This window comes from Mirounga angustirostris, unplaced genomic scaffold (assembly GCF_029215605.1).
Source record: "Mirounga angustirostris isolate CCGP_5_RB_7025 unplaced genomic scaffold, mMirAng1.0.hap1 SCAF_14, whole genome shotgun sequence".
Taxonomy (NCBI): domain Eukaryota; kingdom Metazoa; phylum Chordata; class Mammalia; order Carnivora; family Phocidae; genus Mirounga; species Mirounga angustirostris.
In genome coordinates this window covers 65,731,415-65,759,158 of record NW_026991722.1, presented here as the reverse complement: position 1 = coordinate 65,759,158, position 27,744 = coordinate 65,731,415, and the positions used below count along the sequence as shown (strand labels likewise).

Below are 27,744 nucleotides of genomic sequence, written 5' to 3'. Positions count from 1 at the left end.
TTAACATTAAGATAGTTGGGAACTTTCTGGAGGAACATTACATTCTGCCCACTTCAAGTATGTCGATGGGCTGCAGGTTATAAGGACATTTAATTGTATTTGCATTCCCTTCTGGAAGCTATTGCTAAGGCTTTTGTAGGTAAACTGAGGGAGACTCAGGTCTTGCAGGATTGGGGTCTCTAGTTAACTATTTGTTTTTCCTTTTGGGCATCCAGGAGTGCCTGAGGAATGTCACATATATCCCATGGGGGGGCAGGGTACGGGGTGTCAGCTTCTGCTTTGTCCTCAGCTTGCCTTCTGTTCCCTCATCAGCAGCAGCACCCAGAGTGCCAGGAACTAACCTGGGACTTCCCTCCCTGCAAGGAGCTTCATAAACCAGCCCTGCACCCAACCCACCTGTGGGAGACAGCATCACCCCAGAGGGAGGACAGTGACCTAAGAGCACAAGGCCATGCCTGATTCAGACATCTCTTCACCAGCGTGAACCCCATCTATGACATGTGCTCAGTCGAGGGGTTGCTGAACCAGCTTTGTTCCAGGGTTGAGGGGAGGGAAGCACTGGGGCTAAGGAGCCTGGGGGTGGGGGGGGTGTCATCTGACTTGGCCTGGAGCTGGGGAAGTCAGGGAAGCCTCCCTGGAGAAGTGAAAGGTGACAAATGCCTAAAGACCAGAAGGGGCACCGGGCAAAGGTGAAGACAGACCCTATTAGCCACGAAAACAGCCTGAGCCAAGGCCAGGAGGTGGAGGTGGGAGCTGGGAGAAGGGGTCTAAAAATGATGGGCTACTGTGTGCAACCAGAAGGGGGTGCCCTGGAGGGGTGGGCAAGGCCTTGAATGCAAAGTTCAGTGATTCATACTTTAGCCCCAGAGCAGTTCAGCACCATAGAAAGTTTCAAACACAGGAGAGACAGGGTCAAATATGTGTTTACTAAGCTCTTTCCAGGGGTGACACGAAGTCAGAGTGGAAGGGGTGGGAGTGGAGTGTGGAGACAGACAGAAGAAGGAACGAAGACCTGATGCTTGGAGGGAACCAGGGACCAGAGACTGGAGAGTATGTCTTGCTCACAGCCTAGGAGGGACAACTCCACCTCTTCATTCTGACAACAGAGTCTCCATCATCTCTGCAAGCCTGGCCTTCCACTCACTGCAATAAACCCTGAACAGAGGGCTTCAGTTTCTCCTTTATGGCCGGGTCAGCTGGAGGCAAGTCCTTGACCTTCATGACAGCTGCATGTGCCTCCTGAAAGAGATCCTTCCCCACCTCGGCCTCCACACGTTGGCGCCATGCAGCCAGCTTGGGTCGGCTTTTGAAGACTTGGCAGCCAGCACTGACAGGCTATGGGGACAGGAAGCCAAGTGGAGGGGGTAGGCATGGTCAAGCACAAGCCAGGATGACCTAGTTGAGTAATTCCCCAGGATGGATTTTCCCTCCTTGGCCACAACATGTAATAGGCTGGATGTTCTCTGGGAGACACTGGAAGCTTCTCAGTATTGCTGCAGGATAGGGTCTGAAGCCCCATTTTACAGATGAGAACACTGAGGCTCAGAGAGGGGAGTGACTTGCCCAGGGTCCCACAACCCGGAAGGGCAACACTGGCTCCCTCCCAGGACACCCCACTGCCCAGTGGACCACCCCATGGCACTCACATGCATCAGCTCTGTGATGGCCACCAAGTCAGCCACTGAGATGTGAGGTCCAGCAACGAAGTCCTGGTCCTTTAGGAACTTGTCCTCAAGCAGCTGCAGGCACCTGTCCAGCTCAGCCAGGGTAGATGCCAATGTCTCAGGGGGCACCTGTTCACCCAGGAACACTGGGAACATCATCTGCTGGATGGGCAGGCAGAGAGAGGGCTTAGGGTCTGCTCAAAGCCTAGCCTAGTTCCTGCTCTCATCCAATCTACCACCAGGCCTTCAAATTTCTCCTCACTCCGACCCACTTCTTCCACCCATGGCCACCACCAGCCCAGGCGTCATCTTCTACTCCAACATGGACAGCCTCCACTCTCCCTAGGGCCTCATGCAAGGCAGCCAATGGGGGGAACTTCTGGAATCCCAGTCTGCCCATAACACCCCCTGCATAAAGCCTTCCATGGCTCTCCACTACCTTCACCATGAAGACCTCAACACAAGGCTCCTCCTCAGTGCAGCAGTCACCCTCTCCCCATTCCCCACCTCCTTATCCACCCCAGGCTTCTCAAATGGGATGATGTATGTGAATCCCTCTGGGATCCGGTTAAAGTGCACATTCCTAATCTGAATGCCTGGGTAGTGCCTGAGACTCTGCATTTCTTTTTTTTTTTTTTTTAAGATTTTATTTATTTGAGAGAGAGAGACACAGCGAGAGAGGGAACACAAGCAGGGGGAGTGGGAGAGGGAGTAGCAGGCTTCCCGTGGAGCAGGGAGCCCGATGCGGGGCTCGATCCCAGGACCCTGGGATCATGACCTGAGCCGAAGGCAGACGCTTCACGACTGAGCCACTCAGGTGCCCCAAGACTCTGCATTTCTAAGTTCCCAGGTGGTCTGATGCTCCTGGTCCCTGGACCACAATTTGAGTACCTAAGGTCTATACTCACTCTGTTTGACTTCTCTCCATTCTGCCTTCAAACCCACCAGGCTCCTGCTTCTACCAGCTCTTCGGGGTTCCTCTTCTAGCCCCGAGAGGCTCGAGGAAGACACTTCTAAGGTTATAGAAACCTGCACTTTGCCCAAGGGCCCTTCATAACGGTGGTACTCTACCTGCAGCAGAGTATGAGCATACCCTTCTCATGCTCCCTCCCATGAACAGGGCACCCACTGTGTGCCAGGCCCTTTGTAAGTACCCTACAAATAACAATTCAGAGCACACATCTCAAAAACATCCGTACATTTGATGGGTAAAAATGGTATGTGGGTGCTGTTTTAGTGTGCATTTACTTGATTCTTACTTAGGTTAAATGTATTTTCATCCACTTAATGACCATTTCTCTCTGTTCTTCAAGTAAATCTCCGCTGGTTTCCTGTGCCCATTTTTCTCCTGTGCCTTTGTTTGAGGGCTTTCTGAGAGCATCTTAAATACTAAGAATGTTACTTCTTTCAGGGGCAGCTGGATGGCTCAGTTAAGCATCCAACTCTTGATTTGGGCTCAGGTCATGATCTCAGCGTGGTGAGATGGAGCCCAGTCAGTCAGTCTCCACACTCAGTAGGGAGTCTACATGAGATTCTCTCCCACTGCCCCTCCCTGCACCCAGTTCATGGGTGGGTGCGTGTGCATGCTCATGTGTGCTCTCTCTCTGTCTCTCAAATAAATGAATCTTTAAAAAAAGTGTTATTCTTTTTTTAAAAAAAGATTTTATTTATTTATTTGAGAGAGAGAGAGCACAGAGGGATGGGAAGAGGAAGAAGCAGACTCCCCGCTAAGTAGAGGGCCCAGTGCAGGGCTCGATCCCAGGACCCTGAGATCATGACCTGAGCCAAAGGCAGATGCTTAACTGACTGAGCCACCCAGGCACCCCTTTCTTTTTTTTTTTTAAGATTTTATTTATTTATTTTAGAGAGAGCAAAAGCAGAGGGAGGAGAAGAGGGAGAGGGAGAAGCAGACTCCATGCTCAGTATAAAGCCTGACCCAGGGCTTGATCCCAAGACCCTGAGATCAAGACCTAAGCTGAAATCAAGAGTCTGATGCTTAACTGACTGAGCCACCCAGGCATGCAAAATTTACTTCTAACAAATCTTTGCCAGTTTTTTGCTTGTTTTAAGTTTAATCCTTTCCTCCTTACACAAAATGTCATTGTTATGCATAAAATCTATTAGGCTTTTCTTTAAGTCTTTCAGTGTTTTTAGGCTTAGAAATCCTTGAACACCCAGAAATCAGATCAACTTTATTGAAATGACACCCCATTTCTTCCTAGTTTGAGATTTTTCTGAATCCCAGCAGCTCAGGAATCAGGGCACATTGGGGGAAATCACTCCCTGGCTCTGCCCTGGCTTCCCCTCTGGGAAACAAGTTGGCTGGACTGGAGTCTCTGGCATTCTACAATTTGGTGTTCTAAGGCCTCAGGTCTGAGCGGAATTTTTTTTTTTCAAGATTTTATTTATTTATTTGAGAGAGAGAAAGTGAGCGAGAGAGTGAGACAGCATAAGCAGGGGGAGTGGCAGGCAGAGGCAGAGGCAGAAGCAGATTCCCCGCAGAGCAGGGAGCCCGACATGGGGCTCGATCCCAGGACTCCGGGATCAGGACCTGAGCAGAAGGCAGATAGCTTAACAGGCTGAGCCACCCAGGCGCCTGAACAGAATTTTTTAAACAGGAAGCACTGTCGCTTGAGCATCCTCAAAGGGTCCCCGTCCTGCCATAGCTCACCTTCTGCCACATGGCTCGAGTGCAGCTACTCCGCAGGGCTGTGTGCTGCCAGGCTAGGTACTCGTCCACACGGGCACGGGCCTGCAGGTCCTGGGGGTACCAGTGGTCGGGGACCTCATATTTGCGACTCAGATACAACAGGATGGCCACACTGGGGGACACGGAGGGGGTGAGGAACATGTACTAGTCACTTTCCAGCCACTCCACAGGGGCTAGGCCCCAGGTGGAGGCTGGCCCCCACTGCTCACATTTCCCCAACTCCTATGGGTGGAGCATTATACTCTCTCTGCACCATGATGCAGAGTAGGAATGTGAGGCTCAGAGAGGTTAGGTGACTGCCTAGGGTCACACAGCTCTACGTTGGGTCATCCTATCATCTGAACTAAGGGCACCAAGTGAAAAACAAAATGTCTTGGGATTTCAGAAGGAGGGTGATGGGGTACTCAGAGAAAGCTTCCAGGAGGAAGGGGGGCCCAACATGGTTCCTGAAAGACAACAGCAACTCAGATAGCACTCCCCACCATATCCCATGCATGGTCACGACAGGAGCAAGGAGAGCTGTCCCCTCACTCCCTGGGGCTGGGACAAAGCCTCCCAGGTGAATGGGTCACTGCTTCCCACCCTGTCCCACTCTCCTCTCTACCTGCCCAAAACCTCCAGCCTCCTCCCCCAGGAAGCCCTCTCTGACCTCCTCCCCTCCCCTCTCCCTCTACCATGTCTGGCCTGTGCATCATGTCTGGCCAGAGCACCATGCCTCCATGTATGTTGGACTGTCCAAGGACCAGAGGTTCTGAAGCCAAGTGGAACGTGAATCTGGCTCTACCACAGAGGTACTATGTGGCCTCAGTAAAGGATATCACTATTCAGTCACCAACCTGGAGGCTGGCCTGGGTTCTCATCTCTCCCACCTACCTCCATCTCTTCAGCACACTCTTGGGCTTGACCTTCAAGCGCAGTCAGAACTGACCACTACATCCCCCTGTACCACCACCTTGGTCTGGGATCCCAGCACCTCTCTCCTGGATAAGCATAGTACCTTCTCACCCCAGCCAGAGGGATCCTTTAAAACCTAAGTTGGATCTCAGCTCTCCTCTGCTTAAACTCCTGCAATGGCCCCATCTTACCTACAGTAAAAGCCAAAGTCTTCCTGGCCCCACATGCTCCCCTCCGACCTCATGCCCTGCTTACTGCCCCTCCCTCACCCCAGCCATGCTGGATGTCTTGCCTCTTCAACCTGTCCCCCAAGCATTGTCCCCCTTCATAGCCTTTGGCTTTGTTGTTCCCTCCAGCCAGAACACTCTTCCCAAATACCTTGCTCCTCTGTTCCTGTAGGTCTCTGCACAGATGCCTCCTCCTCAAGGGGCCCTTCACTCAACATCTTACTCAAAATTGCACACACCCCCACTCTTAGCCTATTTTCTCCATGGGTTACACCTAACAGAGATTAGCAGTCCCCCCTTCTAGAATATAAGCTCCAGGAGGCCAAGGGCTTAGAATTGTTCACTGCTTTGGCGCCACATCCTAGATGGTTCTTGGCCCTGGTGGGTGCTCAGCAAATAGCCACTGAAGCTCTCTGGGTGCTCTCTTGACTCCCAGGGCAATAGTACTTGCCCCCAAGATTTGTAGAAGTGGTAGGGTACAGCTACTCCTCAAAATTTAGCTCACCTTCCATCTGGGGGCTGGGTTGGCAGAGAGGAGGCCTGGACACAGGCTGGGCCCTGTGACCTTGGGCAAGCCCCTCCTCTCTGGGCTTCAGTTTCCTCCTTTATACAATGGGCCAGAGGGGCGAGAGGGGCTGGAGGGGGGGATGCCATGACTTCAATAGCTCCTCCCAGCCCCAGGCTCCTCTGCCTGCTGGGGCTGCCACAGGTGCTCAGGGCACACAAGCCGTGATCCAAGCCATCAACAGTAGATACACAGATGGCTGACTGGTCTCACAAGGCCTGGGTAGCAGCCTGGGGACCTGATACCTCTCGGCCAAAGTGAAGTCCCCGTCCTTCAAGGCTGGCACCTTCTTCAGGAGATTCACCTGGGCAAAAGCATCGCTGTGGTGCTGGCCTGTGGGAGAGAGCAGTGAGGCCGGTGAGGAGAACTCTGAGCCCCCCTGAGGCCTCTCCCCCACCGCCACCCCAACATCCAGGCCCCAACTTTCTGAGGCCCCTATCCAGGTGGGCAACAGGAAAGAGACCACTCTCCTGGCCACCAGATCACAGACCCTGACACCACTAGAGGCCCACCCTTCCTGCGTCCACCCCGCTGGGAGCCCGGGCCAAGCAGCATCTCAGCTTGGCCATGAAGGGAGGGTGAGTCCCTGCAGCTGCAAGTCACCCCCACCCCTAGCCCCAGCCAATTCATCCATATGTCAGACACTCCAGTCTCCTCCCTGGGCTCTAGGCTTGCCCCTGCAATCCATCTTCCTATGCCAGCTGGGTGCCCTGTCCACACCACACCTGCCCGCGGCCCCCAGTCCAGCCTCATTCTCTCCAGGACCTCCTGCCCTCTTCAGTCACCCAGCCTCCAGCAGCTCAGCTCTTCTTTCTGTCCCGTGCCAAACTCTCAAAACTCTTCCCCAATGGGGGTTCGCAGGTCTGTTCACTTCTGCATTCCTTGAGCTGGGCCAGTGCTGGAGGGTACAATTACTGTGTGTGGAGTCAGAGGGCCTCCGTGGAACCAGGCTCCAGCCTGGCCATAGGCCCACCTATGGGCCTCTTTGCCCTTCTCCTGGGTGAAGAGAATCAGCCCTACCCATTCTCCCTCCAGAAAATGCCTCTGTGCCCAGCCCCCAACCCAAGAAGGGCTGGAAAGGTGGAGCAAGGTGGCAGCATAGCACTTGGTGGCCCAAGCTGGGGGCACCAAAGACAGAAGGTGGGCAGGCTCAGCCAAGAAGAGATCTCCCCCCCTGGCCTGCCCAAGGGTAGGCCTGCTGTCCAACTGTCCTGCGGTCCAATTACAGCCCTGCCCCTGCACTGGATCCTGTAAATGTGGAGGGGAGGTAGGCAGGCCTAGGTAGAAGTAAAGAGGAGACCAGATTGAGGTGGAACCGCCTTCTGCAGGCAGCCGCAGCCATTCAAGAGATGCAGGCTACTCCAATTCAGAAATGAGGAGGCAGTTTCATTGTATTCTCCAAGCCCGGGGGCGAGGGCGGGCGTGGGGGAGGTATTGGGGCACTCACTCCACTTCCCCACACCCCCCCTTCCCGCCCCGCACCCCACGCCCCCCACTGCTCCCTCTCTCGGCTCTGCTCCCTCTCAACCTGTATTTCTTTTTAAAGATTTTATTTATTTATTTGACAAAGAGAGACAGCGAGAGGGGGAACACAAGCAGGGAGAGTGGGAGAGGGAGAAGCAGGCTCCCCGCTGAGCAGGGAACCCGATGCGGGGCTCGATCCCAGGACCCCGGGTTCACGACCCGAGCCAAAGGCAGACGTTTAAGACTGAGCCTCCCAGGCGCCCCTCAACTGTATTTTGAAAAACGTTTCGTATTCACTAGGCAAAGATCGGGGCTCTTGAAAAAGACACAACCGATAACCGATTACACAGTTTCGGTACTGGAGGGTGTGTCCTCCAGTCGGTCTGCCGCGCCGGCGGCGGCGGCGGCGGGGGGGCGGGGGGGCGGGGGATCCGTCACCACACAGGCGCCCCCGACCGCAGGGCCTGCCTCCCTGCCAGGCCCACCTTTGAGCAGCTCCACCGGGCGCAGCTCGAAGGGGATGCCGTTCTTCTTGGCGAAGATGTAGACGGCGCGGCAGGGCTGGGACAGCAGGTCCAGGTAGAGCTCTAGGCCCATGGCGGGAGCAGCGGACCACCCCCGGGGTCGCGCCCAGGGTATAAGACTGGCAACAGAAACGGCCAGGCCACCGGGCCTAAATCGGAGCGCAATCCGGGGGAGAGGGGTGGGGGTGGGGGGTGGGGGCGTCTGAGCCCCGCCACACCCTCCCCGCCCACTGGCTGGCTCTAGAGAACTTTGGGCCAATCAGCGGCGCCGCAGCTCTCCCTCCTTCCCTTCCCTGGAATCTGGGCTGCAGTTCTCTTGGTGGAGAGGACGCTGGGAGACTTGGCCTCTGACCTGAGATTTCGTTGCCAGGTCACACCCCTTTCCCGGACCTCAGTGTCTACCTTTGTCAAATGGTGCAGTGGATGATGGTAATGGGAACGGGACGCCAAGGACGCTTCCAGCACAGACCCTCAGTGAATTTAGGATCGAAAGGGCTCGGCTGCCTTCAGTTGGCCCAAACCACCTCCCCAGGCTCAAGGAGGGGACTGAGAGAGAAGGAGCTTCTAAGTCCCCAGAAACACAAAGGGAGGCAGAGAACGGAGGTACAGTAGCTTCCCCTGGGCCCAGTGCCCAGGATGGAGGCTGCGGAGGTTTCTGGACCCCAGCTCCTTACAGAGCCCTGGCCCAAACTCCAGGTAAAGAATGAGCCACCCCTCCCTAATCCCTGGGGTCATATTCATTACAACCCAGCTAAGCTAATCCTTCTAGCAAAAGGCGGAAGCCAGTGGGGCCCACCCAGAGGTTTGCAGGGGGGCCTGAAACTTCCTCACTTCCTTTGCAGAGCCAAGTCCCTCCAACTGACACCATCTGGCCCCTGAGGTCAGTGGTTATGAACCCCCATTCCCTAAGAGAGGCTCTTGGGGTAAGAAGACCCTGCCCCCAAAACCAAGATTCACAGAAAACCCCTTGGCAAGAGGATGTTATTGGAAAATTTAAGTAAGATTTAAGTAAAACCTATACCCCCAGGAGACTGCCTTCCTGTGCTAGGGCTAGAGCCCTCTCCAGTCTGGGAGGGGCCATGTTCTCCATCCCCTTCATTGCCCTGCCCTCCTGCACAAATCACTTTGGCAGGATCACTATAATATCCAATTTCCCTGCTTCCTCTTTGGTCACCCTCAAGTGCAAGCCCTCTCACCCAACCCCGGAGAGCCAGAATATTATTTTAAAATACAATGTGGTGGGGTGTCTGGCTGGCTCAGTCAGTAGAGCATGCAACCCTTAATCTCAGGGTCATGAGTTCAAGCCCCACAGTGGGTGTGGAGGCTTACTTAAAATAAAATATAAAGAGGGGCACCTGGGTGGCTCAGATGGTTAAGCGTCTGCCTTCAGCTCAGGTCATGATCCCAGGGTCCTGGGATCGAGCCCTGCATCGGGCTCCTTGCTCAGCGGGAAGCCTGCTTCTCCCTCTCCTTGTACTGCTCCCCCTGCTTGTGCTCTCTCGCTCTCTCTGTCAAATAAATAAATAAAATCTTAAAAAAAATAAAATATAAAGAAAGAAAGAAATGCAATCTGACAGGCACACTATGCCTATTTAGGGTTTACAGATCATAGGCATGGCCTTTAAGGCCCTGCATGACTGATTCCTGACCAGGAGAGCTGCTGTTTAGATTTACCCCTCCTGATCAGTTCAGCAGAACAGAGGCAGGACTCATGAGCTACAGTACTTGATGCCAAAGGGCCATGTCCTGGGAGGTTGGCCCAGCCAACTGATTGATCACCATGCCTATAGTCACCACATATGGGATGCCTGCTGATTCCTATGCTGTCTGATAAATCACTTTCTCCAAGAATTAGAAGAGTAGAGGGCATTTGTTAATTTCACTCTTGGCAACCATCATGGGGAAGCTGACCCATAGGGCCTCAGAAGGGGGGTTGTCTTTCGGATAGAGACCAAGACCAGGGCCAAGACAGAAGGTCAAATAAATCACACCTCCGAGTTAGAAGTGTAGGCTCAGGCTTAGCCCAGGTTTATTTCCCAAACTGAAAACGAGATGCAGTGATTAAAGGAGATAAGAGCGGGCTATTCCGTTCTCATTGTGGCTTTTAAGCAGCTGTGCAAGATGGTACAGGTGTAAGGACCTGACCTGGGAGCACAGGTGCAGTGGGACTGACCAGGCAAATCACTACTCCTCTGAACCTGCCTCCCATGGGACAGTGGAAATGAAGGTGCTTTGTGAACTGCCACGGTCAAGCACGGGGACTGGGCTTCCCGGCTCACCAGATCATGGCCAGCACCAGAGGCATCAGCTTCTGCTTTATGGTGGGGTCTGCAGGTGGAGAGTCCTTGGCCTTCAGGATGACCTCATGGGCCTCCCGGAAGAGATCCTTCCCCACTGCTGCCTCCACACGCTGGCGCCATGCCGCCAACCTGGGTCGACCTTCGAAGACTTGGCAGCCAGCACCCACAGGCTGCAGGGATAAAGGGAACAGGATGAGGGTGGATGGGTAAGGTCAAGGATGGCAGCATCTGCCTGGTTTGGGGGCCCCAGAGCTCCAGAAGAGGCTTCCACACATAAGCCTGGCACATGGCCAGGTGGGGGGCAACATAAGCCCAGGGCCCTCCCTGCCTGGCAGGCCACCCTATCCATAGCACTCACATGCATCAGCTCTGTGATGGCTACCAGATCAGCCAGCGAGATGTGGGGCCCGGTGAGAAAGGCCTTGTTCTGGAGGAACCTGTCCTCAAGCAACTGCACGGTCACATCCAATTCAGCTGGCGTGGCTGCCAACATCTCAGGAGATACTGGCTCACCTAGGAAAACAGGGAACATCACCTGGGAGGTGGGGAGGCAAAGTAGAGGGTTAGGGGCCAGCCCAGCCTCAGGGGCAGGAAGGCAAGTGTGCCTCCCCCGCCCCAGTTTGAGCTGCTTTCTGGTTCCATGCACCTTTCTTCTAAGGCTGGGCTAGGCCTGCAGGGAAATTCCCAAAGGACCACCTCTCCCAAAAATATTCCTGCTTCCGTGTTCTCTGATGGCTGAGCCTCGGGGGCATCTGACAGAAGGACCCAAACTCAGAGGGGGACTTGAACCATGAATTTTATACTTTGGAAGTATAAATCTAGCCTAGGGACAGTCTATGTTATAACCTCCTTCCCCCTGAATGTAAAATCAGTACCTCTTACTGTATAATTAGGAGGATGAGCTTGTAAGGTTTCCACTCTGCCACTTACAAAGCGTGTGTGACCTAAAGCAAAATACCCAAACCCTCTGAGCCTCAATTTCCTCATCTACAATATAGAAATAATAGTACATGACTCCTCTTGTAAATGGAAAAGTGGGGCCCAGAAAGAGAGGGACGGTCAGTTGCCCGAGACGGCACAGCCAAGAAAAGACTAAGCCAAGAGTAGAAGGGACACTTTCTTTTTTTTAAAAAAATTTTACTTATTTATTTGAGAAAGTGAGAATGAGAGAGAGAGAGCATGAGAGGGGGGAGGGTCAGAGGGAGAAGCAGACTCCCCGCCCAGCAGGGAGCCCGATGCGGGACTCCATCCAGGGACCCCAGGATCATGACCTGAGCCGAAGGCAGTCACTTAACCGACTGAGCCACCCAGGCGCCCGACATTTTCTGGCAACGAGCTACCAGGAACTAAGGAGGAGGGCCAGGAAAGAGTGGTGTCCAGGATTCTGGGAGGAAGGTGTTTTAGGGGGAAGCCATCAACAGCCTCATGGGTTGGCAGAGCTGTCGGGAGATACTAGTGGATGGGGAGCAAGGGAAGAATGCTTCATGCTTCATTTGGTAAAGTTGCTTGGGGGAGCCTGGGATTTAGGTAAACAGGACTAGGATTGTACATGAGCCCTGGCTTCGGGCTTCAGTTTCCTCCTCCATACAAGGTAGACAGAATCAGCAGTCACCCGCTGGTGCCTGAAGGCCAGCCCTAAGCTAATGACATTCCTTTGGCTACAGAGTTTCTAAAAATATGGATCAGGGGCGCCTGGGTGTCTCAGTCAGTTAAATGTCCAGCTCTTGATTTCAGCTCAGGTCATGATCTCGGGATCGTGGGATTGAGCCCCACGTCGGGCTCCACGCTAGGCATGGAGCCTGCTTAAGATTCTCTCTCTCTCTGTCCCTCCCCTCCCCACTCTCTCTCTAAAAAAATAATAATAATAAAAATAAAAATATAGATCCGTTGCTGACATTTAAAAATGGGGACATTTCATATAGGAGTCCAGATTTCCAGCCTCTTTTTCTTTCTTTTTTTTAAGATTTTATTTATTTATTTGAGAGAGAGAGACAGAAAGCAAGCACAAGTGGGTGGAGGGGCAGAGGGAGAGGGAGAAGCAGACTCCCCGCTGAGCAGGGAGCCCAACTCAGGGCTCAATCCCCGGACCCTGGGATCAAGACCTGAGCCAAAGGCAGACACTTAACCGACAGCCACTCAGGTGCCCCTCCAGCTTCTTTTTCATGTAAAGGGTGCTGGCCAGAGTATCCTTGCTCAGTATCTAAGGCTGATGTTGGGGAGAAGCCACTCCTTCAGGAGGGCACAATGGGCTCTCACTCTGCACAACCGACCTAGCCCTCCTCCCTCATTTTTTATCGTCCTCGCCCCTGCAAGAGATTGTCTACATTTCCATTCTGTTCTGGTTTGGTTGATCCAAAAATCTTAGGGTTTTTTTTTTTTTAATTTTTTTTTTTAAGATTGTATTTATTTATTTGACAGAGACACTGCGAGAGAGGGAACACAGCAGGGGGAGTGGGAGAGGGAGAAGCAGGCTTCCCGCAGAGCAGGAAGCCCAATGCAAGGCTCGATCCCAGGACCCTAGGATCATGACCTGAGCTGAAGGCAGATGCTTAAGGACTGAGCCACCCAGGCGCCCCAATTCTTAGGGTTTTAAAGAGTGGTTTTGTTCCTCTTTAAATATAAAAGATCATTGTAGGGTAATAAATACATTCTGATTTATTTATATAATGAATTACTATAGAGTAGTTAAAATGGATAAATTAGATCCACCCATGGCAATACAGAAAAATGCACATTGCAGAGTGATATGAGAGCATTTATATAAAATTTTAAACACTCAAGGCAAAACTTTATTTTGCCTATGACGACACCTAAGTGTAATAATGCATAAAATCGTGAACTGAAAGACTCCCACCAGATCCCAGAGCAGAATGGCCTCTCAGGAAGGAATGAGGGCAACGAAGAGGTCTTTTGAATTTTTGTCCTCTGTTTCTGTTTTATATAAGAAATGACAGGAGACAGAGAAATAAAGCCCATGACCCACAATTAGCCATACACTTTAAAAAAATAAGGAATCCCACTTCTTTTTTTTTTTTTAATGTTATTATGTTATGTTAGTCACCATACATCATTGGTTTTTGATGTGGTGATCCACGATCCATTGTTTTCATACAACACCCAGTGCTCCATGCAGTATGTCCCCTCCTTAATACCCATCACCAGGCTAACCAATCCCCCCTCCCCCCTCCCCTCTAAAACCCTGTTTGTTTCTCAGAGTCCATAGTCTCCCATGGTTCATCTCTCCCTCCAATTCCCCCCCCTCCACCATTTTTCCCTTCCTTCTCCTAATGTCCTCCATGCTATTCCTTACGTTCCACAAATAAGTGAAACCATATGATAATTGACTTTCTCTGCTTGACTTATCTCACTTAGCATAATCTCCTTCAGTCCCATCCATGCTGATGTAAAAGTTGGGTAGGAATCCCACTTCTGATAAGGACATCAACATCACAAAAACCATAGCTCCCATCATAACAACGGTGGAAAGAACATAATCTTATCTTTGTTTAAAGCTATCAAAGAGTTATAGAACTTTTAAAAATAAAAAAATAAAAGAAAGGGCAAAAAAAAGAAAAGAAAAAAAGCCAAAACCTATGATATCTGATATGGTAGCCGCTAGTGACTAGCTCTTGAAACGTGGCCGGTCCTAACTGAGTTGTGCTGCGCATGCAAAATACACACCAGATTCCGAAGACACAGTACAAGAAAAGAATGCAAAATAGTGCATTAATGATTTTTCTACTGATTACATGTTACTATAATTTTTTAAATGTTTAATTATGGTAAGAGACACGTAGCATAAAATTTCCCATCTAACCATATTTATGTGTACAGTTCCACGGCACTAAGCACATTCACACCAGAAGCATGTACAACTATCACTGCAGAGATAGTATAGGGAAAGCAAGAGGGACTAAGCTCCTGTGAAAGTCACCAGTCTGAGACAAGGGTTAAAAGTTTCCATAAGAAAAAAAAAGTTTCCATAAGCTTGGAGACAAATATCTCCTCTGGGAAAGAGAATGAATGAGAGATAAGAGCCATGAGGGAGTAATGGTTGCCTGGGCAAAATTAGAAGTAACAATTTAAAGCCTGCTTGCACAAGTATTTCTATTTTCCAGGAGCCCTAGAAGAATGTCGACCATGAAGAAAAGCATCTTGTGATTGTCTTGTGTCCACTAAAAAGTGACGCCCACAAGATAATGACCGTGGGACTGAAGGACGCTTCCCCATTCCCAGCCCCTCACCCTTTGGAGAAGTACCTTTTTATAAAGTGCCCTCGCACGCTACCGAGGTGGGTAGCGACATTCCTCTTTCTTGTCGGCCCCCTTTTATACAAGCTATCTCTAATAAACTCCACCTGTTTTCTTTCTCTCAAGTTCAATGTTCATTTCTATGACATTGAGACTCAGGAACCTAGACTCAGGGGTTGAGTAACACCACCAACCATCTCCAGAACTTACTCATCATCCCAAACTGAAACTGTCCCCATTAGCCAAAACTTCCCATACCCTCCTCCCCCAACCCGAGAGCCATCCTTCTACTTTTTTGTCTTTAGGAACAGAACTACTCTAAGGATCTCATATAACTGGAATCATACATGGCTGGCTCAGACAGAAGAGCATGTGACTCTTCTTTTTTTTAAGTTTTTTTTTTTATTTGACACAGAGAAATAGAGAGAGAGTGCACAAGCAGGGCGAGTGGAAATCAGAGGGAGAGGCAGAAGCAGGCTCCCTGCTGAGCAAGGAGCCCAGGACCCTGGGGATCATGACTGAGCCACCCAGGTGCCCCTCTACCTTTTTTTTTTTTTTTAAAAATCAGAACAACCAGTATTCACTGTTTAGATGAGAATGACAATAAATGATTTTTTTAAAAAAATGACACACATAACACTTTTTTTTTTTTTTTTAAGATTTTATTTATTTATTTGACAGAGAGAGAGACAGCGAGAGCAGGAACACAAGCAGGGGGAGTGGGAGAGCGAGAAGCAGGCTTCCCGCCGAGCAGGGAGCCCGATGCAGGACCCGATCCCACGATCCCAGGACCCTGGGATCATGACCCGAGCCGAAGGCAGACGCTTAACGACTGAGCCACCCAGGCGCCCCGCATAACACTTATTTAAAGACTTACTTAATAAACAGTCCACCTTTCAATATTAGCTCTTAACACTTCCATGGGATTGGCAGAAAGCAAATTCGTGACCCTGAAGTAATAGTAGGTCTCAAAGTGATAAAACCTGAGACTTGTCAACCGATTCTCCTATCTTCATGTCATCGAGGAGGTAATGGGACAATATGAACATATTCGATTCCTAAGATACCGTAAATGACCCACATATTCTTTAATATTCAGCTGTACTAAACAGGTTTTTTTTAAAAGAGTATGTGAAGAAGTTATCACTGCGCCTCATTCTGAATGGTATTTTCTGCTTCATTTTCATTTTCTTTTTTTTTTTTTAAGATCTTATTTATTTATTTGAGAGAGAGAGAATGAGAGAGAGCACATGAGAGGGGAGAGGGTCAGAGGGAGAAGCAGACTCCGTGCTGAACAGGGAGCCCGATGTGGGACTTGATCCTGGGACTCCAGGATCATGACCTGAGCCGAAGGCAGTCACTTAACCAACTGAGCCACCCAGGTGCCCCTCATTTTCATTTTCAACACCAATAGGATATGGTGCTCTTCCTAAAAGAAATTGTTCCCATTTGGGAATATATTCTTCTCTTGATGTCCAGTAAAGAATCTCAAGAGAAAGGTGCCACCCCAGGGTCCTGGGCTCCTTGCTCAGCAGGGAGCCTGCTTCTGCCTCTCCCTCTGATTTCCACTTGCCCTGGTTGTGCACTCTCTCTCTATTTCTCTCTCATTCTCTCTCTCTCTCTCTCTCAAATAAATAAATAAAATCTTAAAAAAAAAAAAAGAATCTCAAGAGAAACCACCTCTGGTGATGGAATTGGGTGAATCCGGGTCTATAGAGACTTTTCTGATGCTTCTATATCCATTAAAAGACCAAGGTTCCTTTTACAAGCAGTCTCAGCTGCTTGCATCTGAGATGCCTTTTCCTTGTTTTCATCCATAAATTTATTCTCCATTTGTTGAAGTAACATTAATCTTTGTGATACTATTTCTTCATGTCTTTTATAAAGGTGAATTTCTTGAGCAAACAAGGACGTCATCTTTAGTCAAAGCTGCCTTATAAGCTTTCTGCTGGACTGAAGAGCCTGGGCCAATGCAGATAAAGATCAAGTGAAGTGCTCTTAAGGCTTAGAGCCTGAAGGCAAATCATCTGGTTGCGTGCAGAAGCTGAAGGTGACTGTCCCAGTCGCACTCGGACCTCATCCGTAAAGCTCTTTTTTTGAACCTAATGTCTAGCACACCATAAAAAAAGGAAGAAAATGTGACCCATAATCAGGAGGATAAAAAAATGGCCAATAGAAATAGACCCACGGGGGACCAACGTATGAAAATTAGCTGACAAAGACTTTTAAGTAACTATCAAAAATATGTTAAAGAATTTAGAAGAAAAGATGGACCAAATGGGTAAACAGATGATAAATTTCAGCACAGAAATGGAAACTTAAAAAAGAACCAAATGGAATTTCTAGAATTGAAAAATACATGTCTCAAAAAAAGACTGTATTAGGGGCGCCTGGGTGGCTCAGATGGTTAAGCGTCTGCCTTCGGCTCAGGTCATGATCCCAGGGTCCTGGGATCGAGTTCCACATCAGGCTCCTGGCTCAGAGGGGAGCCTGCTTCTCCCTCTGCCTCTGCCTCTCTCTCTCTCTCTCTCACTCTCATGAATAAATAAATAAAACATTTAAAAAAAAAAAGACTGTATTAGATGGGTTGGATAGCAATGTGGACACAACAGAAGAAAGAATTAGTGGAGTCAAAGTTAATTTCATAGAGACTATCCAAATGGAACAGAATGCAATGGTGCTTTAGCCCCTTTGGGGCAATGACCTCAGGGCCTCACCTAATGCCACAGGGCCCGGAGGCAGCTTCTCCGCAGGGCTGTGTGCTGCCATGCCAGGTACTCATCCCCAAGGGCACAGGCCTGTACATCCTGGGGGTACAGTGGTTGGGGACTTTATACTTGTGGGTCAGGTAGAGCAGGATGGCCACGCTGTAGGGGAGGGATGACATGATGGGTGGAGAAAGGACACTGTGCTAGGGGCTTAATCAGAGTCCCTTCTTTAATCTTCCTGACGATGTGTCAAGGTATTTGCCTCACTTTCCAGAGAAGGAAGCCAGGCTTAGACAGTGAAGGGACTTGCCCAGGGCACAGAGCCTTTGGTGGCAGGGCTGAGAGTCTTTCTGAGGCTAACACACGAGTTCATCCTACCACCAGGCAAAAGCCCACAGCAGAGTATCCTGCCAAGTGTTCAGAGACAGTCTCTGATCAGAGGGTCAGAGGGCTTCCTGGAGGAGACATCAAAAGCTGAGCCTTAAATAAGCTCAGTTCTTTCCAGTCTGCATCCATTCTCATCCTCTGGCATCCAGACCAGCCTCAGATGGCCTGACTGCTCAAAAAGGCATTCCTCTCATCCTTCTGTTCTCCCTAAAGCACCCAGTAGGAAGCACTGGGGCTGCTGCAGGATCATGGAACAGCAGAAAAGACCAGGCCCCTGGAGCTCTCCTCCTGCCCTAGGTTATGAGGGCTACCATGGTGGTGGGACAGGGATGGACCTGGAAGGGCCCTGAGAATGCATGAATTTGGGGCCATAGGAAAGCTTTCAGGAACTTGGGGTACCCCAAGGGTTGTGCACCCCAGCCAATAAGGGCAGAAAACCTCTGTTCCCTATTAAGAATCCTGTATCCATGCCCTGGCTTAACAACTCACTTGTCTGTACAAGAGCTCCTTTTCCTCCCAGCTAACGGTTCAAACCACCTCTGGGGAGGGCTGCAGGTCCCCGGGAGTCACAGACCTCCTGACAGTGAGAAAAGACACAGAAGAATGCAGAAATCACACAATGCTCCTGGCAGGTACCATGGGTGCTCAACACTGGGTGACACAAGGACCCAGGACAGTAGAGAGCAGCAGAAAGAAAGAAAAAAATGACACTGGCATAATGTTAGGAATTCTTGGAGGGATGCACCCATCTCACAATTCCAGAGATACGTTCTAAAACTTCAAGTTCTGCTTGTTATGGGAGGGGTGACTCAGGTGACAAAAGGGGCCAAACTGGGAAAAGACTTGACCTTTTCACTTCTTGGGACCTGTTGTGATGTAAAACACCCACTTGTCTCATGGTCCTCCCTCGGGTGACGCCCACTCAGGGAGGCTGCAGCCGACTTGGAGCCATTGGGTAGCCTAGACGCCCATGGGCCATCTCGAGCCAGAGCGCTGCCCCTGCCCTGCCCTGCACCCCTGCCCTGGGGTACTCTCACCAACAACCACAGGATGGGTACAGAAGTAAAATAGATGTTTACTTGTCCAAGCATCCTTGTGAACTGGACCAGCGGGCAGGCAGGCAGGGGTCCGGGTTCCAGCCCTGACTCTCTATGGGATGTTGGGCTAAGAGCCCTTCACCTCTGAGGATTTTAGTTTCTTGTCTCTGAAATAGAGAGTTAGGGGGCGCCTGGGCGGCTCAGTCAGTTAAGCAGCCAGCTCTTGGTTTGGGCTCAGGTCATGATCTCAGGGTCCTGGAATCTAGCCCGTGTCAGGTTCTGAGCTCAGCAGGGAGTCTGTTTGTGGATTTTCTCTCTTCTCCCTCTTCCTCTGCCTCTCACTCTGCTCACTCAAGCGCTCTCTCTCTCTTTAACACACATAAATTAATTAATTAATTAATTAATTAAAATAAGAGGGTTAGGACAAGATGATTCCAGTGAGTTCTGGTAGCAGCCCCAGGGCCCCAGTTACCTCTCAGCCAAGGTGAAGTTTCCATCCTTCAAAGCAGGCACCTTCTTCAGGGGGTTCACCTGGGCAAAGGCATCACTGAGGTGCTGGCCTGCAGAGAGCCCATCACGGTGGGTGAAGGAGGAAACACTGAGCCCTGCGCACTCCCTACCATGCCCAGGCCCCAATTTCATGGCTCTTCTCCAGCCCCCAGGTGCTCTCCTGCATGAAAGGCTAGCGAGGGCCACTTTGGGAGAAACGGGATACTGCTCTGCCAAATGTTGCAAAATGGACCTCGACAGCCCATGCCAAGTCCCATTGGGCCCAAGCTCTACCCGCAGCCCAAGGTGCGGGATATGATGCTTCAGCTGGGCCTTCACACTCACCGCACCCACCACCTTTGCACCATCCCCGGCCTCATTAAGTACACATTCAGGGTGCCCCAAGCTGCCAGAGGAGGGTGGCTGGTCACCCGAACGGCACTCTGATCTCTTACACTGCCCCTTTCCCTGTGGACTCTAAGGTAAGGTCACCAAACACAGAGAAGTGGCTTTTTCCTGGTATCTATTTACTTGCAAACAACTTCCACCAGCTCCTCTGTGTCCCCTTGTTCACCCTGCCCTGGCCACTGGGGACACAGGGCTGGCCCTGCCTTTAGGCTCTGCTGGAGCTGGAACAGTCACATTTTTGTCCCACCTACAGCCTCCCAAAAGGTACAGCCCCATGTCCCCTGGGATCCTGGCCTCTGCTTGAGTTTGTGGGCGTGGCTCCTACTCCTGCAGATGCAGTCAGAGAGAAGCTTCTGAAGAGCACTTAGGCTTATCGCCACCCTGCTCAACAGCCTTCAGTGGCTCCCCATTACCCCAGGATCAGGTGGAAGCTCCTCGAAGCCATACATGATTGCCTTAACACTCTAGCCTCAAATACACCCACTATCCTTCCTTTTCCCTCCCTTCAGACTGAGCCTTCACCAGACACACCTGCTCTGCTCTCCTAGTGAAACACACCCCTCTGCACCCTTTATTTAACAGTCTGGCTGGGATGTTCCTTTGTCCCCATGCGCTGTCCCCTATACTCTGCAGAAGTAACCCCTGGGCAGGACAAGTGGGAAATCCCCCCAGGAGAAGATGGGAGAAGATGATGATTCAGGCAGAGAGACAGGCCAGTACAAAGGCACAAAGGCAGGCAAGGGCCCAACTGTGGTTCCTTATTGGTGGGGTGGGGAAGTGATGGTGGTGGGGAGTCTCAGCCAAGTAGAGTTACCCTACTTGCCCACCCGGCAATACCTGGGTTCTGCTTCCCTCTTTCCCCCCAGATGCCTGCTGTGTCCCTGGAGCCTTGGGAGCCTGCCAGAGAAACACACCCTCCAGTTCAGAGTGCCCGGCTCAGCAAGCTCCAGCAGCCTCCCCTGCAGTCTCCCCTCAGGCTCCCGGCATACCCCCTGGGGTGCCCCTCCCAGCAGAAATAAGAAGGCAGAGGTAAAGCAGGAGAAGGCAACGCAGAAGTAGGGACAGAGGGGGACCCCCAATGCAAACTGGGCCGATGCATAGCGCAGGGCTGGAAGGTCGGGACCCTGGTGACTGCTGTGGCAGATTTTCGGCAGTTGGGGACCACAAAGGAGGGACTCGGCTCTGCCGCAGTCTCCATGCTCGACCCCCTAACCCCCCACCTCCTGCCCCCATCTCTTTTTTGGAGGTCCTCTCTCCCTATGTCCAGGTACACCCTGTTTTTGTTCACCAGGTCTCTCTTTTTCCTCAAGCTCCCCACCCCTTCACTTGGCCTCGGCGGAGCCCCATCGTCTATCCCGCGGGACCGAGCAGAGTTTGGGGGATTACCCGAATCTCGGATGTCCCTGGTGGCTCACCTTTTTCAGCAATGGCCCTAAGAAGGGGTTGGCACCGGACGTCCTCTCAAGCAATTTTTGGCCTCCCCGTTCCTCCCCAATCTCTTTGGTTCCCAAACCCAAGCCTGGGCCCACTTTTGAGCAGGTCCACCGGTTGCAGCTCGAAGGGAATGCTGTTCTTGGCGAAGATGTAGACGGCGCGGCAGGGCTGGGACAGCAGGTCCAGGTAAAGCTCCAGGCCCATGGCGGGGGCCGCAGGACCGGACTCGCGACCCCAGGGACTCCGCGAACCGGAGCGCAGCCAGGAAACTCACTCGGTCGTGGGGCCATGCTCCCCGTTGGGTGGCTGCGGGCCCAGGCACTTTGGTCCAATCGCTGGAGCGGCTAGGGGCGTGTCTGAGGGGTTGGGACCAAGAGCGCAGGGCCCAGCCGGCGGGGTGGTGACGCGATGGTCGCCCCTCCAAGGGTCCCGCCGAGAGTCCCCAGTCCTTTGTGACTATCTTATTTCACTTACCATGGTGTCTTCAAGATTCATCCACGTTGTCGCTGTCAGAATTTCCTATCATCTCCATTTTAGAGATGTCGAGATTGAGGCAAGAAGTGATTATGGACCCAGAAAGTCTGGTTCCAGAGTCGCTGTTCCTAAGAACACCCCCGAGACCGTGATACTAGCAAGTGGCACAGCCTCGGGGCTTATGTTTAGCATTTTGTGGTAACTCACTCGGCTCAGATTGCGTTTCCTATAATTTGGCAGCCTTTGTCTTCCTGCTCCTGCCAGCACAGTGCATCACATTCCCTGAATTTGTTTCTTCCCGGCTCTGGGCCTCAGTTTCTCCATCTTTAAAATGATGGGGAGAGATCCAACAACGCCACTTCTGGGCATATATCCAAAGGAAATGGAAACAGGATATGAAAGAGATAGTTGCACCCCCACGTTGATTGCAGCATTATTCACAATAGCAAGACATGGAAATAACTAAGTGTCCGCCAAGGAAGAATGGATAAAGAACATGTGGTATATATACACAATGGAATACTATTCAGCCATGAGAAAGAAGGAAATCCTGCCATTTGTGACAACCTGAATGGACCTTGAGGGCATTATGCTGAGTGAGATAGGTCAAACAGAAAGACAAATACGGTGTAATCACACTTATTTGTGAAATCTAAAAAAAGCCAAACTCATAGACACAAAGTGGTCACCAGGAGCTGGAAGGTGGGAAGACTGGAAAAATGTGTAAGAGTACAAACTTGCAACTAGGAGATAAATAAGTTGTGGAGATCTATCACAACATAATGGTTATTAGTCAACATTTGTTGTCAACAATATAGACAACAACTGTATTACAATTTCCAAGTTGCTAAGAGACTAGATCTTAGTTATTCTCCCTATGAAAAAGAAATGATAATTAGGTGACATAATAGAGTGTTAGCTCATATTACAATATATAAATGTATCAAATCAACAAGTTGTACACCTTAAACTTCCACAATGTTATGTCAGTTATATCTCAATAATAAATATGTAGATAGATAAAATAATGAGGAGGCTAGAGCCCTACAGGGCCCTTACAACTCATCACCCCTGGACTCACCTGCTGAGCCTCAGTCTCAGGCCTGTTCCTTACTACCCCGGGATCCCCCAGAGCATGCCACCTGGCTGGTCATATGGCGTCAGTGTCATTTCCTAACATAAGTTCAAATGAAAATGCATCCGCAAGAACATAACGTTTTCTACACAATAAGAAAGCTCTTTGCAAAGAAAGCAAATGTTGATAATAATGATTTTCAACTGAAAAAAATATTTAAGGAGGGATGAGAACTTCAGATTTCAGATGTTGAAGTCTGAAAAAGGAGCTAGACACTCAGAGGAGGCAAGTTACTCGATCCTCATGTCCCGCTGACCCTAATCAGCACCCCAGGAGGAGCTGGGCAGGATCCTGTCTAGGGCTCAGCCTCAATCTTGAAGGCTCAAAATCTAATTTGGACCATGTTCCAGAATTAATCTTTTTCTTAGGATCTGAACTCACAAGAGACTGATGGATTTCTTATTTTATAGAAAAAGAGATAAAGGCCATTTAGACATAATGCTCCCAACCAATGCTCAGAGCACTGTAGAAGTGTAGTCTCCCAGCAAATCTGGGGAAACAGAGTGAGAACAAAGCAAGCCAGACCACCTGCAAGGCACCTTCCAACTGAAAGCTTTAGAGAGTTAGAAAAACCATCTGTATTCATTAATTATTGCTACATAACAAATTACCACGAACTTAATGGCTTAAAACAACACGTATTTATTATCTTACACTTTCTGTAGATCAGGGGTATGGGCATGGGCTCAATGGGTCCTCAGGAAGGCTTCAATCCAAGTGTCAGCGAGGACAGGGTTCTCATCTAAGGCTCAAATGGGGAAGGATCCACTTCCGAGTTCACTCAGGTTTTTGCCCGAATTCATTTCCTTTCCCTAGTAGGACTGAGGGCCCTAGCTTCTTGCTGACCACTCTCAGCTCCTTGCCACAGGGACCTTCTAACATGGTTGCTTACTTCTTCAAAGCCAGTAAGGGAGAGAGTCTCTAGAACCAGTCTGCTAGCAAGATGGAGTCTTGTATAACAAAACATAATCTCAGAAGTGACATTCCATCACCTTTGTCACATTCGGTGGCTTAGAAACAAGTCACGGGCCCTGGACACACTTAAGAGGAAGGGATTATATAAAGATGTGACATTGGGTAAGGTCATTGGGGGGTCAGTTTATTTTTTCTTAAGATTTTATTTATTTATTTGACAGAGATAGTGAGAGAGCACAAGCAGGGGGGAACAGTAGAAGGAGAGGGAGAAACAGGCTCCCCGCCCGAGCAGGGAGCCCAATGCAGGACTCGATCCCAAGGACCCTGAGATCATGACCTGAGCCGAAGGCAAGTGCTTAACCAACTGATCCACCCAGGCACCACGGGGGGTTAGTTTAGAGTCTGTCCACCACAACTTCCAAGGCTTCATAGGTGTGCAACCTGTGCAACTGCCCAGCCCCCTGCTTCTAGCCCCACAGTTGTTTCAATGCTTTGCTATTGCCATCTTCAAGTTCTTAATAATCTTTGATCAAGGGGCCCCTCACTTTCATTTGTAGCCAGTCCTGTCCAAGGGGTCCAAAGAGCTCAGAAAGCCAGACAGGGTGCTGCTCCAGGCAGGGACAGGAGCACCTGACTAGGAGCTACTCTGCGGTCCCTCTCCTAGGGCCAGCTCTTCCCCTGTGGCATCTCACCCTCTTGACACTTAAACCGCGTCCATCTTTGGCAAGGAACATAGGTGCCTTTAAACATCTTCAGGAAAAAAAAAAACATGTTTTCCCATTGAAGTGTTTACGCGACCTAGGTACTTGCTACTCACATTGTGGTCCTCAGAGCAGAAGCAGCAGCCTTGACCATGAGCTTGATGGAAATTGTTGAGCTTCAAAATAGAAGTTATTTTACTAGCAAAAATGAGTTTATTCAGGAATAGCAGAGAATCGCAACTCAGGACATGCAAGCTAGGGCAAAAACTACAGACAAATCCTACAAATGATAGGGAGGAATGGTATTTTATTAAGAAGGAAGAAGTTGGGAGGGGTTGTTTTGAATGAAAGTCCATCGGAGAAAAACAAGAATTCAGGGTGGTGAGAGTTTCTCATTGGCTGTGTTACTGGGGTAATGGATCTGGGTTTCTTTTCTTTTTTTTTTTTCTTTTATTTGAGAGAAAAAGTCAGAGATAGCGAGAGCACGAGCAGGGAGGAGAGGGAGAAGTAGGTTCCCCGCTGAGTAGGGACCCTGATGTGGGGCTTAATCCCAGGACCCCGGGATCATGACCTGAGCCGAAGGCAGACGCCCAACGACTGAGCCACCCATGCGCCCCTGGAGTAATGGATGTCTTATAGGAGAAGCGCTAGAGGTCTCTTTCTGTTGGGGTCTGTAATTGACAATTCTTCCTGTAATTGACGTCAAGTGCTATGGCATGAGAGGTCTCCCTTCTAGCCTCCAGACTCCGTTTTAGTGAGGTTAGGAGACATAGATATGGATGGATATTCCATTGTAGATATATAGATATTCCATTATAGATAAATATAGTATTATTGGAATATATATATACACACATACATACACACACACACACAGATTATTATTCAGCCTTAAAAAGAAAGTAATCTTGGGGCACCTGACTGGCTCAGTCAGTAGAGCATGCAACTCTTGATCTTGGGATTCGTGTCCCACGTTGGTGTAGAGATTACTTAAAGTAAAATAAAATCTTTAAGGAAAAAAAAAAGATAATCTTGTCATTTGAAACAACGGGGATGAACCTGGAGGTCATTATGCTAAGTAAAATAAACTAGACACAGATAGACCAATACTGCATAATCTCATTTGTATGTGGAATCCAAAAAAAAAAAAAAAAATGAAGCTCTTAGAAGCAGAGACTAGATGGTTACCAGGGGATGGGGGAATGGGGAGCTGTTGATCAAAGGGTACAAAGTTTTAGATATGCAGGACGAATAAATTACAGAGATCTAATGTACAACATGGTGACTATAGTTAACAGTACCATATGGTTCACTTCATATTTGCTAACAGAGTACATCCTCTTGGTTCTCAACGACAATGACGAAATGGTTACTATGTGAGATGGTGGATATGTTACTTAGTTTGATTATGGTAATCATGTCACAATGTATGTGTATATCAAAACATCATGCTGTACACTTAAAATACATACAATTTTTATTTGTCAATTATTCCTCAATAAAGCTGGGAAAATAAATAAAGAAACCAGGGAGTGGGGCAGAATTGCACTGTCACCATGCTATCAGATAGGTTTTTTTTTTAAAGATTTTTTTTTATAAGATTTTTTTTTTTTTAATTTATTTGAGACAGAGAGAATGAGAGACAGAGAGCACATGAGAGGGGGGAGGGTCAAAGGCAGAAGCAGGCTCCCTGCCGAGCAGGGAGCCCGATGCGGGACTCGATCCCGGGACTCCAGGATCATGACCTGAGCCGAAGGCAGTCGCTTAACCAACTGAGCCACCCAGGCGCCCCTATCAGATAGTCTTAATTTCCCACGTAGCTCTGCGAAGGACGGTACTCGGTCTGGTCTGTCCCTCTTGTGACCCTGAACATCCTTGTATGTTCCTGTTGGGGGTGGGGGCAACTTTCAGTCTTTCACCACTAAGTATGATGTTACCTGTGAGTTTTTCATAGATGCCCTTTATCAAATTGAGGAAGTTCCCTTCTATTCTTTGTTTGTTGAGAAATTCTATCCTGAAAGGGTGTTGGATTTGTCAAATGCTTTTTCTGCATCTATTAAGATAATCATGGGATTTTTGTTCTTTATTCTATCAGCATTGCGTGTTTTATTGATCGATTTTCCTATGTTGAACCACCCTTGCGTTCCTGGTCACGATATGTAATCCTTTTAATATGCTGTGGATATGGGGCACCTGGGTGGCTCAGTCGTTAAGCGTCTGCCTTCGGCTCAGGTCATGATCCCAGGGTCCTGGGATCGAGCCCTGCATCCGGCTCCTTGCTCAGCAGGAAGCCTGCTTCTCCCTCTCCTTCTACTGCTTCCCCCTGCTTGTGCTTTCTCACTCTCTCTGTCAAATAAATAAAATCTTTTAAAAAAAATATGCTGTGGATATGATTTGCTGGTATTTTGTTGAGAATTTTTGCACCTGTATTTATAAGTGGTGTTGCCATGTAATTTTATTTTCTTGTGCTCTTTTTCTTGGCTTTGATCTCAGGCTTATACTGGGTTCCTAATAACACTCCAACCAGTCTTCAAGCTTATGTGCTCCTTGCTTGCTGACCTAAGTCCCTTGATCTGTAGCAGAACTTTCCTTGAGATTTGCAGACCACTGGCCATGAGGAGTGAAGGACCAAACTTTCCCAAAAAATAAGGCCTGACTACATTCAAAAACAGCTGCCAGTGAGGCCAGCAAGTCTGTTCAGGGTCATGTCCACATAGGACTAGCCACCTGGGCACCTGCGTCTCCTCTGTATAACCCCCCGCCCTCTTCCCTTGCCTTCCCATTTAAAACCCTCTGGCTTCATCTGGACGGGGAAGATGATCTTTGAGATGTTTGTCCACCATCTTCTCAGGTTTCTGGCTTCCTGAATAAAGCCAACTCTCCTTTCCCACCATCACTTGTCTCTCAAGTACTGATTTTCAAGCTACCAGAAGCAAAACCTGAGTTCGGAACCAGTTCTCTGCCCAGTAACAATAGAATCAGATGGGAAATGTTCCCTCTTCATTTTTTTTTTTTTTTTTGGAAGAGTTTGTGAAGGCTTAGTGTTAGTTCTTTTTTTTCTTTTTTTTTTTAAGATTTTATTTATTTATTTGAGAGCATGAGGGAGCGAGAGGGCACGAGTGGGGGAGGAGCAGAGATAGAGAGCATGAGGGGGGAAGGGGGGGTAGAGGGAGAAGAAGAAGCAGGCTCCTGCTGAGCAGGGAGCTCCCTGTGGGTTCAATCCCAGGACCCTGGGATCATGACCTGAGCTGACGGCAGACGCTTAACTGACTGAGCCACCCAAGCGCCCCTGTGTTTTTGTTTTCATGTGTTAGAGGTATTTTCTAACTTCCCTGTGGTTGTTTAAGAATATACTGTTTAATTTCCAGATATTTGTGAACTTTCTAGTTTTCCTTCTGTTATTTTCTAATTTCACTCCATTATGTTCCAGAACATACATTATATGACTTCAGTCTGTT

At 49.5% G+C, this 27,744-nt stretch overlaps 2 protein-coding genes and 1 pseudogene across 5 annotated transcripts; all 3 read right to left on the bottom strand.

Annotated features, from left to right (window-relative positions):
• Positions 1 to 905: 905 nt before the first annotated feature.
• Positions 906 to 8,254, bottom strand: LOC123852860 (glutathione S-transferase theta-3-like). Of its 4 annotated transcripts, none has more exons than XM_045887212.3 (5): positions 8,010 to 8,254; positions 6,306 to 6,393; positions 4,336 to 4,486; positions 1,647 to 1,826; positions 906 to 1,335 (listed from the first exon to the last, which is right to left on the bottom strand). In XM_045887212.3, the coding sequence occupies exons 1-5, from the start codon at positions 8,119 to 8,121 to the stop codon at positions 1,141 to 1,143; spliced, it is 726 nt and encodes a 241-aa protein (XP_045743168.1). In that variant the 5' UTR covers positions 8,122 to 8,254; the 3' UTR covers positions 906 to 1,140. The 4 variants fall into 4 exon arrangements, with proteins under 4 accessions (XP_045743168.1, XP_045743169.1, XP_054366392.1 ...); XM_045887213.3 differs by having other exon boundaries at positions 1,647 to 1,823; positions 8,010 to 8,253; XM_054510417.2 differs by having other exon boundaries at positions 6,365 to 6,393; positions 8,010 to 8,253.
• Positions 8,255 to 10,052: 1,798 nt separating this feature from the next.
• Positions 10,053 to 21,265, bottom strand: LOC123852859 (glutathione S-transferase theta-1-like). The gene is given in 6 exon segments (XM_064578075.1): positions 10,053 to 10,518; positions 10,707 to 10,883; positions 17,316 to 17,416; positions 17,419 to 17,465; positions 19,203 to 19,290; positions 21,157 to 21,265. Coding segments are annotated over 6 exon segments (717 nt in total). The 3' UTR covers positions 10,053 to 10,323.
• On the bottom strand, positions 15,742 to 16,542 carry LOC123852858 (centrosomal protein 15-like; annotated as a pseudogene).
• Positions 21,266 to 27,744: the final 6,479 nt, after the last annotated feature.

Bases quoted from the DNA above. Each gene is read 5' to 3' on its own strand.
- LOC123852860 (XM_045887212.3), bottom strand. From the start codon at position 8,121: ATGGGCCTAGAGCTCTACCTGGACCTGCTGTCCCAGCCCTGCCGCGCC. The intron at 4,487-6,305 runs GTATCAGGTCCC...CGTGTCCCCCAG, and splicing joins GACTTCACTTTGGCCGAGAG to TGTGGCCATCCTGTTGTATC. The intron at 1,336-1,646 runs GTGAGTGCCATG...CTGTCCCCATAG, and splicing joins CCATCACAGAGCTGATGCAT to CCTGTCAGTGCTGGCTGCCA.